Raw genomic sequence first — 9,985 nt, forward strand, 5'->3', positions numbered from 1 at the left:
GCAGGCGCTGCACCGCTCACTTCCACCTTTGCCTCCCCCTCGCTTCCCGGCCGCTCTGCGCCCTCAGCCCTCCTTCCCGCACCGGCCACCTCCGGAGGCCGCGGGGGAGGGCCGTGCCACTCGGATCCCGCTTATCTGCCCCATCTCGCGTTACATAAGGCCGTTCCCCTATCTCCGCGGGCCATCGCCGCGCCAGCGCGCCTTCTCCCACGCGCCGGGGCGCCTGCCCACCGCTGTCCGCATGCCTTCTGCTGGCCAGGAGGGGTAGGGGCACGTTGACTCATGCATGCGCGGTGATCTGGGGACTTGCACAGCCCAAGGTGTTTTCCCGATCATTCCCCCACCACGGAGACCCCAAAGGAGATGACACTGGCCCTTTGCTACAGATGCGGAAAATGACGCCAGGCTCTGCAAGGCCTCTCTGGGCAGGGGCGGGCTCCCAGGTCAGGGCCTGTAGTTGGGCTGCAAAGCTTTGAGTGTAGGCCAAAGACTGGGAATTGTGTTCCCAGCGGGAAGAGGAGCAAAGCAAGGCTGGGAGGCATCTAAAAGAGTGAAGGGTCTGGCATTCCCGGGAAGACATTTGTAAAGTTGAACCCCACAGAGGAGGGGACAAAGGGAGCCTGAGCAGACCAAGAGGGGACCTGGAGTGGCAGGTGCTGGCCTAGGAGAGGAAGTGGGTAAGGGAGTGAGTGCTCTTCACATTAGCATTCAATAAGCAGATACTGTAGCCTGTGCTGTGGGGGTTTCTGGAGGAATTCTAGGGACATGAGGGAAGAGCAGGAAAAAGGCTACAGGCCAGCGTCCCTGCAAGGGTGCTGCTTACAGAGGACAGGCCCAGGAGCTCCCTCCACAGCACTTATTCTGCAAAAGGGAAACGGGAGGCCCTCCACGGCAGGGGCTGCTCCTACAGAGACTGGTGGGCAGAGGTGGTACCCCCACCCAGTCTCATTTGGCTCTGGGAACAGTTACACACCGGGACCTGGGCTGGGGCTAGGGCACTAAGGGACTGAAGGCCATGGTGAGGCCCAGAGTTCAGGCTGCTCATACCCAGAGTTACCACCAAAGCATCTTTAAAAAATTAAAAGTCCCAAGAGGAACTTAACCCTGGTTGGCTCTTTCAGTGAAGACCTGGGAGTCTGATCTTTTTGAATCCTTCCTGTGGTGGGGCCAAGGAGGAATCATGTGGGACTCAAAAACCCAACTTCAGTCTCTTCTTTTGTCCTTGTTGAATTTTGTATTGAAAATCAAGCATTACTTTGGTAATTTAAGAAAAACAAGTCCCAAATTCCCATAGCTCATAGACCTGTCACAGACCCAGTGCCACTTGGACTGCCCTACGCTTCTGGTGAGCCAGAGGGGTCTGAGGACAGGAGTTCAGAATTGGGTTGGCTGTCCAGGAGCTCAGGATGGTCACCAGGAGGAACTGCTGCCACCAGGCCACCCTCAGGGCCCTCTCACCAACACCTGGGATTCAGCCATTCCAACCTTGGAAACTCTGTACTAGATCCTTCTTGATAAATCCACTAGAAATCAAGCTCTTTCCTTTATACGATGCTGGATTTTCCACAAAGTAAAATCAAGATGAGTAAAGATGTGGTTTCTAGATAGTGCCCGACAAAGCGGAGGCCAGGGTATGAGGCGTCACCATTTGGGCCTATAAAAAGCTGCCACAAGAAGCAAAGGCCACAAGCCACTCAGCTTTGACCAGCACATGACACGTCTGTTCCTCTGTTCTGTGCTGGCTTTGGGTCTCATGGCGCTCTGGTTGACTGTGGTCCTCACCCTTGCCTGCCTCGGTGGCCTTGCTGCCCCAGGCCCAGTGCCTCCTCCATCCCCAGCCTTCAGGGAGCTCATTGAGGAGCTGGTCAACATCACGCAGGACCAGAAGGTGAGTATGGACTGGCCAGGCAAGGCTCTGAGGGGCAAGGTGGGCGCTATTAGGAAGAGGTCATGAGCAGATTGGGCCTGGACCTGTATACCTGTGGGTGAAGAAAAGCCCCGCAGACGAAGGGCCAGGCCAGGCCATAAGGGGTGTGTGTGGGGGGGTGTAGCAATATGACCTCTGAAGGAGTCCAGCAGAGCTTCTAGGGACCAGCTGCCCCCTGGTCTGGCCTTACCACTGACAGCTCCTTTTCAGCCAGTTGTTAGCAGAGAAGGGTCAAGGTCCTCCTAGAACCATTTGGAATTTGCCAGCTGGGTTTTGAACACAGTAAGCCAGCCATCATTGTTAGCGGTTGGTGAAGCCCGCTCTGTGGGAGGAGTCCTCACAGAGTTGGCCCCTCTCCTCACTGGCGTTGGCTCACACCAGGCCTGCTGCTGGCAGTTTAACATGTCACTGTATTGCTGGCCACACCTCCAGAGGCAGGCGCCATGACCCCATTTTGCTAAAATTCAGTGAGGTTAATTGACGGAGGCTAGGTTCAAACCAGGCCTGGTGGACACCAGAGGGTTCCTAACTGTAGTACCCCTACTGCAGAGCACAGGTACCTAATTCCCCAGACCCCACTGCCCCCCATCTGAATTGTCCTGATCAACCGCAGACTGAGCCACCACCTCCCTCACCCAACCCGGCTCAGGGCCCTTCTCTGCAGGTCCTCTACCCTAGGTGTGGCGAGCTTTAAATAAAGCTTATCACTTATCAGTTTTTCTCCCTCAGCTCCAGGACCCTCTATAATGAGTCCCCAGCCCCTTATGCAGAGCAGAAAATGAAGCTCAGGAGTGCTGAGGGGTTGCCAGGCCTGATGGTGCCATACCAGGGGTACTAGTGGGGACTATCCTGGTGGGGACCTGGCCCCAGGCTGGCTGGGGCCCTACCAGCCATCTGCTCACTGTCACTTTGCTCCCTCAGGCTCCCCTCTGCAATGGCAGCATGGTGTGGAGCGTCAACCTGACAGCTGGCGAGGTAAGGTCCTTTGGCTACTGGTGGGGAAGTGGCAGCAGCTATAGGCCTTGGGATTGTGTTCTCTGAGCCTCACTCATACTCTGGGGCTTTCCCAATGAGCTTCAAGAGCTATCCTCTCTTCCTTACCACTGGGGCTCTTCCCCCCAACCCAGACCCACCTCTGCCAGGCTCTCAGGCCCTCTTCCTATAAACACATAGCCTCCCCCCACAAGGCCTGACACCTGTGGTCTTCTCCCACAGTACTGTGCAGCCCTGGACTCCCTGATCAAGGTCTCCAACTGCAGTGCCATCCAGAAGACCCAGAGAATGCTGAGTGGCCTCTGCACACACAAGAACACTGCTGGGGTAAGGCTCCCCCCACACCCCAGGCCCCTCCCACACCCACTCCTGGGTCCCAGGGAGCTCCCAGGGAACAAGGCTGAGTACCTGAAGTGTGTGTCCACCCAGGAGTGGGTCCACGATGGCAATAGGAACATGGCCTTTGGGATTGACAGGCCTTGGGCTCAAGGTCTCCTGCTTGAGCCTCAGTTTCCACTTCTGTAAAGTACAGATAATGGCAGTACTACCTCGGGGGACTTTTGTGAGGATTAAACAAGACAATCCCTGGAAAGCCCCTGGTTGTCCTTGCCCATGACATCCACTAATGCGCTGGCTTCTCTGTCCTGCAGCAGGCTTCCACCATGCCCATCCCGGACACCAAAATTGAAGTGGGCCAGTTTGTGAAGAAACTGCTCAGTCATTTACGGTGTCTTCTTCGCCATGGAAAGCTCCCCTGAAGCATGAGATATGCAGAAATGGGCCCTGATTATTGAAGTTGCAGATTCATTTTCTTACCAATGTCAGAAACTGTGGGGGACATGGGGAGGAGGGGGGAAGGGAAAGATTGCCTTAGCTTAGACCTCAGCCTGTGCCACCTGCCTTCAGCTGTACCAACCCTTGCCTGGGTGCCTGGGGCTCAGCCTAGTGGCCTCCTTTGTCCAGGGCTCCGAGCTCAAGGGACCCGGAGTGAAGACACTTCCCTGCACCTGGACCCCTCCCTAGGGGTAGCATTCCAGTGGGTGCTGTTCTTGCCAGACAGGGACCTGCTTCACACAGGGTGACTGACTGAAGCAGAGACAGCTCAGGCCCATTTCTTCTTAGTCTTATTTATTATTGTGTGTTATTTAAGTGAGTGTCTGTTAGTGTTGGGGTGGGGGAGGCTTTCGCTGCCTGAGTGCCTATGACTTGGGGCTCTAGCGGAAAGCAGTGGGCATTGGTGGGGTCCCTAGTAACAAGTACTGTGCACACAATCCTGCTACCTCACTGGGGCTCTGGGGCCAAGGAGTAATTTATTATTTTGTCCTCATATTTAAAGTTAAGTATTAAATATGTTAGCAAAGAGTTAATAATATATGGAAAGGAGGCCTACAACAATGAAGGCCGCATGTGTGTGGACTGGGGGAGGGGGGTCACTGAACAAGCTCTTTCATTGTGCCAAACTGGAAGCCAGAAATAAAGATGGTGACAGATAAGCCTGATGATGTTTGCCCTTTTTTGGCCTCTGGGGACACCTGTCTGGTTACAGAACTTCGAGGAGCTCTGTGAGAGGCAGGCTGGTGGGAGGAAGGGGAGTGAGGTGCGAGACCTGAGCTGGAAAGAGTAAGCAAACCCTTGGGATTGGAGGCACATGGCCTTGGGGTTGGGGGCTACCCACAGTGCAGAGAGGAAGCTGGAGCTGGCATGTCAAGGTTCAAGGAGGGTGTGGAATGGGTGGAAGACCTCCAAGATGAATCACTACCACGACTCCAGCTGTGTCCAGCTGTGTTGGCACGGCCCACACACTCTCATATCACCCTAAAGGGCAGAGGAGGACTCTGAAGCTCAGGAGACTAGGTGGCTCACCCAAGGTCACTAGGGATCAAAGCCAGAGTTTGAACCCAAGTTCACTCCAAGTCCAAAGCCCATGTTCTCAATGGCTCCGCCTGCCTGAGTGCCATCAGTCTGAGGGCACTATTTCCCTGTCATCAGCCTGCTGGGCACCCCCATTGACAGGGAGTACACTGTCTGCTTCCTGAGACAGCCCCTTCCATGTCTGGACACCACTCAGGAGGAAGTGCTCTCCACCCCCTCTGTGAACAGAGGCATCCGCTCGCAGCCTCTGGACCAGGATGGACCAGAATGGGTGCAAGGGCCCCAGCTGCCCCACTCCGCAGAGCAGGTCTCTTTTACTCTCCTGTGGGCCCAGCGTCCCTGGAGTCTGGAAGCAACAGCCCTCAGCTGAAGCCTTGCCTCTCAGCCCCTCTGGGAGGTGCCCAGAGCAGAGGGTGGCTCCAGAGGACGAGATGCTTTGCAGCATGGGTGGAGGGTTACCAGGGCAGTCTCACACTGGCAGGCAGGCACCCTAGGGTGGTGTGTCTCCCAGCAAAAGGATGGCTGCAGCTGAGTACTCAGGAACCAGCCCTTCCATTCCTTACCTCACTGCTGCGGGGAAAGGAGAGGGAAGAAGGAGTGGAACTGGGCTGGGAGCTGGGGATGCTCAGCCAGGGGGAGAAGGCCTGGGGAGGGGACACAGGACTGTGTGGACAGGGCTGGGACTGGCTCTCTGGAGTGCCAAGGAGGTCACAGGACCTAAGTCCCATTACATTGGCTGAGGACCACCTGTGACCCCACGGGTATAAGCCACCTGGGCTGCTGAGGACAAGGCATCACATGGCCTGAGGCTTGGCACCACAGAGAACTTAAAAACGGGGAGGCTGCTCTCCCTTGGGAGGCCCCCTGCCCTCTGGACGTGAGGCTTCACTGCTTCCTGGGAGGTAGAGGAGGCTGGAAAGCACCACACAGTGGAGTGGGTAAGCCAGGCTCTTAGCGTCCCTCTCCATCCAGTCTGGGACTTTCAGACCAAGAATATTTATGAAAAAGTAATGTTTTTTCTCTCTTAAACTGAATTTAGTGATCCATTCTCCAGTAGCATGAATTTCAAACTTATCTTTTCCGCCCCTCTCCATGACCAATTATTTGGCCTGTCTGTTCAAAAAGATGGAGACTCATCCAATGAAATTCATGGGAATCCCTCAAGAACGAAGACTGGCATTTGGGTCCCTGAGGATTTTTTTCCCAGGATGCATTCCAAGCCACCCACTCTTTCAGGCGGTATTGGGGGCTGGTGCACAGAGCAGATGGGCTGTGCCAGGCCCTGCCACTAGGGGTCCACAGCTTGCCACATCCTCAGCCCTGCCAAAGCTCCTGCCAGTCTCAGGAGACTTGTCCCCCAAACAGGGGAACCTGTGGGTTCCCAGTGGTGTGCAGTGGGCCGGAGTAGGTACAGGGCCTTCCAGGGAAGAGGGATGCCTTTCAGAGGCACAGAACCAAGCTGCTGCTGGTGACAATAGTGGGGTGGCCCGGTCAGGAATGAGAAAGAAAAGAAATAGAAAAAAAAGGTAGGTGTCAGCCACAGTGGCTGGGAGCATCGTGGCCTGGGGACCGACCCCTGGGTATTTGCTGAGTTTTCAGGATAGGGCCTGGCCTCTTCCATAGACACGGCAAATCCTTAACAGGACCAGGAGAGAAGGGTTGAGAAGAGATAAGGGTAGTTATGAGTGGGAGGCAAATGGCAGCCGGGGGCCCAGGGTGGGGAGCCCCTTGGTGCCACCTGGAACCCTAGGTCGGGGAGGTTTCACTGGAAGAGGGGCCAGGGCTCAAGTGAGAAGCGAGACACGAGCGTGAGTTTCCTGTGAAACACACCTCTGTTTGCTGCTCAGATGAGGTGTCAGAAAACACTGCAAGTCACCTCAGGGGTTTCTCTGAGGCTGGCCCCTGCAGGCTCAGGATGAGGAGGAGCAGGACCAGGGGACTAGACCAGCCTCTGTGTCCTGTGGCAGAGGATCAGCCTGAAGGCTGGGGTTATCAGTCTATCAGCTTATCACGTTTTCATTATGGTCAATGGGGAGGTGTCTTCGGCTCAGTCTCTCCAGTCAGTGAGCTGGTCAGTTGTAACAAACCCAAACCCTGCTCCTCCCTCAGCCTGGCCCCCTTCTGGGATGGCCATCGGTGGAGGCTGACGGTGCTCCAGGAGGTATGCCCAGCCTGGACACTAGGGCCATGTCAAGCTCCCGGAGATCCAGGCTGGCCAGGACAAGGCGTATGTCCACAGTTGGCCTCCCACACAATGCCCTCTCTACCCTGAAAAATAAAAGTCATGAGGCATCATTATCTTCATTCATTTCTCAGCTCCACCCAAAAGCGACAGGGTACATGGTTTCCAACGAACTTTCCCAGATCAACTGATTTCTCAGCAGCCAGGGAGGGCCCCATGACGAAGCCATTTGAAATCCCAGAAGCAATTTTCTACTTACGACCTCACTTTCTGTTGCGCTCTCTCCCTTCCCTTCCCCGGGGCCTTTTCTTGTGGAAAGTGGTTCTCTCTCAGTGTCGCTCAGCTCAGAAACGCCTCCAGCCCAGTGCACTGCCTCGGCTGCTGTGTGGTCAGAGGTGACGCAGACACCCAAATTAAATATAGCAACTCTCGTCAGCTCGTCCTCTACATCACTATGGACAAGACTGCGGGGGCCACACGGCTTTTCCTGAAACCCACGTGGGGAGGAAGGCCCAAGTCAGCCATGGTGGCCCCTATGACCCATTGGCTGCCCAGACCAGAAGATCTATGAACCCTTGCCCAGCCCCAGGCCTACACCAGAGGACCCAAAGTGAACATCACACCAGGAAAAGCAATTTCTCATTGATTTACTCTTCTTTCTTCTACTCTTTGTTTCCCACAAGTTCTATAATAAGCATACGTTTATTTCCCAATGGGGAACAAAGAAATTTAAATTTAAAAAAGTGACAAGAACCTGAGATTGGTATCTGATCCCTGGAGAAGCTGATTAGGACTGGGGCAGGTGAAGGGCCCAGCAGGATTCTCCTGACCCTTGGCTCTCCCAAGAGAGGGGCTGGGGACCTGCAGGGGCCTGAGAGGCAGCACCTACAGCCTGGCAAGGGGCCCACCGCTTCTACCTGGGCTGGGCCTCTTGGGCCAGTCATAACCCTTCATTGACCTAGAGAGAGAGGAGGGTACTCTATTCCTGGGGATCTTCTCCTGGCCCTGGCCTGCCAGGCTGGGTCAGAGGAGCCAATGGGAGGGAGATGGGAAAGGGTCGGTGGCCAGTCCAGCTCTGAGAGTGATCCTGGGACAGACAGAAGATTTCTGCTGACTCTTCAGCAGACTCCCCTCTCAGGAGAAAGACTTCCACCTGCTTCTCAAAGAACAGAGGACGGCAGCCTGCGCAGTTATGTGTCCACCTGCTCACCGAAGCCAGAGGCCAACTGTATCCACCTTAGCTCCTGTGCCCTCGAGCAGGGTCCTCCCTGCATCTGTGCTCAGGGTTCCTTCCCCTGCATTCTTAGGGATGTGGGCAGAACATGCAGCCCAGGGCTTGCAGCAGGGACTCCCCAGTAAAACCAGCCCTGTCTTGGAGTCCCACTGTGACCCTGACTTCTGCTGTTGTCTCTTGGGCCACATCTCAGTTGCCCCTCTGTGAATCGGAGCTCCATCCACTCACTCATTCAACAAGAACTGACTGAGACCTTGCTAGATGGAAGACACTGTTCTAGGTGCTGGGATCCACGATGAACAAAGCAAGGTTACTTCTAGTGGGGGACAGAATACATGAAGCAGCAGCACAGGGCGTGTCAGGTGGCCCAAGTGTGCTCCAGAGGCGGCCAGGACGGTCTGGGAGATCCTCCCCCATGAGAAGGATGAGAACAGAGGCCCAGGGAGAGGGAGGGAGGCTGGGAGAGATCCATTTGCATATGGGAGGAAAAGCATCCAGCGAGAGGGCACTGCAAATGGCACCCGTTTCTTCCACGTGGCTGCAGCCCAGGAAGGTGGCCGGCAAGGGCCAGGAGACCCGCCAGGCCCCCCCCCCCCCCCCCCGTTAGGAATCCCTCTGACTCAGGTTTTGACAGAACCATTCTGGCTGCTGTGAGAAGTAAGGAAGGTGGGCCATGAGGCTCCCAAAGAAATCCAGGCAGGAAATGAGAGGAGACATGGCGGTGGGGGAGTGAGAGGTAGGAACATTCTGGAAGATGTGTGTGTGAGAGTATGTATGGATTAATGTAAATATCAACACACATATTTACATAAATATGTAAGATATTATGGACATAAATACATACAAAGGTGTACATGACATTAAGAAATATTAAATATTAAGTTTGCTATCCATAGAAGTTTTTGTTGTTATTGTTGTTTTGCTTTTTGGGGCGCTGAGGATTGAACCCAGGGCCCGGCCCATGCTCAGCAAGCACACTATCACTGAGCTATGCTCCCAGCCCCTTTAAGGCTTTAAAGTCTCTTATTATAGAAAAGTTGAAGGATTTAAGCCAGGCATGGTGGTGCATGCCTATAATCCCAGGAATTTGGGAGCCTGAGGCGGGAGGATCACAAGTGCGAAGCCAGCCTCAGCATCTTAGCAAGACCCTGCCTCAAAAATTAAAAAGGTTTGGGGATGTGGCTTAGTGGTTAAGCTCCGCTGGGTTTGAGTCCTGGTACCAAAAAAAGAAAGGAAAAAAGAAAAGTTAAAACATTTACAAAAGTAACTTCCTGGCGTCCATTGTCCTACCTCATCAGTTAGTGACTGAAGGCCAATTTCGTCTCATCCCTACACCCTCATATCCCTCCAACAATATTATATCATTAAGTCTGAACACAGTACAGAGGCTGTGAGGAGGTTGGATGTGGGTGCGTGAGATTTTTAGGAGCAACTTGAAGGATAGAGTTGCCATTTGCTGAGCTGGGGAGGCCTGTGCTCCAGAAGATTCCATCGAAATGCAACTATAAACCAGGCCTCCATCCCCCTTGCAGCCTGAACCCCAGCAAAGTCTGCCTTTCACACACCACAGGCTCCTTCCAGCTTGCATCTGTTCCCACTGCACTCGGAAACCATCTCACAGATGTCACCACTTATCAGTTCATCGCTGAATCCAGCTGACAGTCTTGTGCCTTATCTTGCCTCACCTATGAGGACCATCTGATGTGCTGACCACTTGCTTCTCCTTTCTGAGACTCTCATATCTGGGTTCTTAGCCTGCCCTGCCCAGGGCCTCTTG

General features: G+C 54.5%; 1 protein-coding gene across 1 annotated transcript; it reads left to right on the forward strand.

Moving 5' to 3' along the window:
* Positions 1-1,703: 1,703 nt before the first annotated feature.
* On the forward strand, positions 1,704-4,353 carry Il13 (interleukin 13). Its single transcript, XM_046467681.2, has 4 exons — positions 1,704-1,888; positions 2,849-2,902; positions 3,143-3,247; positions 3,571-4,353. The coding sequence occupies exons 1-4, from the start codon at positions 1,712-1,714 to the stop codon at positions 3,676-3,678; spliced, it is 444 nt and encodes a 147-aa protein (XP_046323637.1). The 5' UTR covers positions 1,704-1,711; the 3' UTR covers positions 3,679-4,353.
* Positions 4,354-9,985: the final 5,632 nt, after the last annotated feature.

Source organism: Marmota monax, unplaced genomic scaffold (genome assembly GCF_021218885.2).
Source record: "Marmota monax isolate L192 unplaced genomic scaffold, Marmota_monax_Labrador192_F-V1.1 WCK01_AAM20220418_F8-fsc00199, whole genome shotgun sequence".
Classification (NCBI taxonomy): domain Eukaryota; kingdom Metazoa; phylum Chordata; class Mammalia; order Rodentia; family Sciuridae; genus Marmota; species Marmota monax.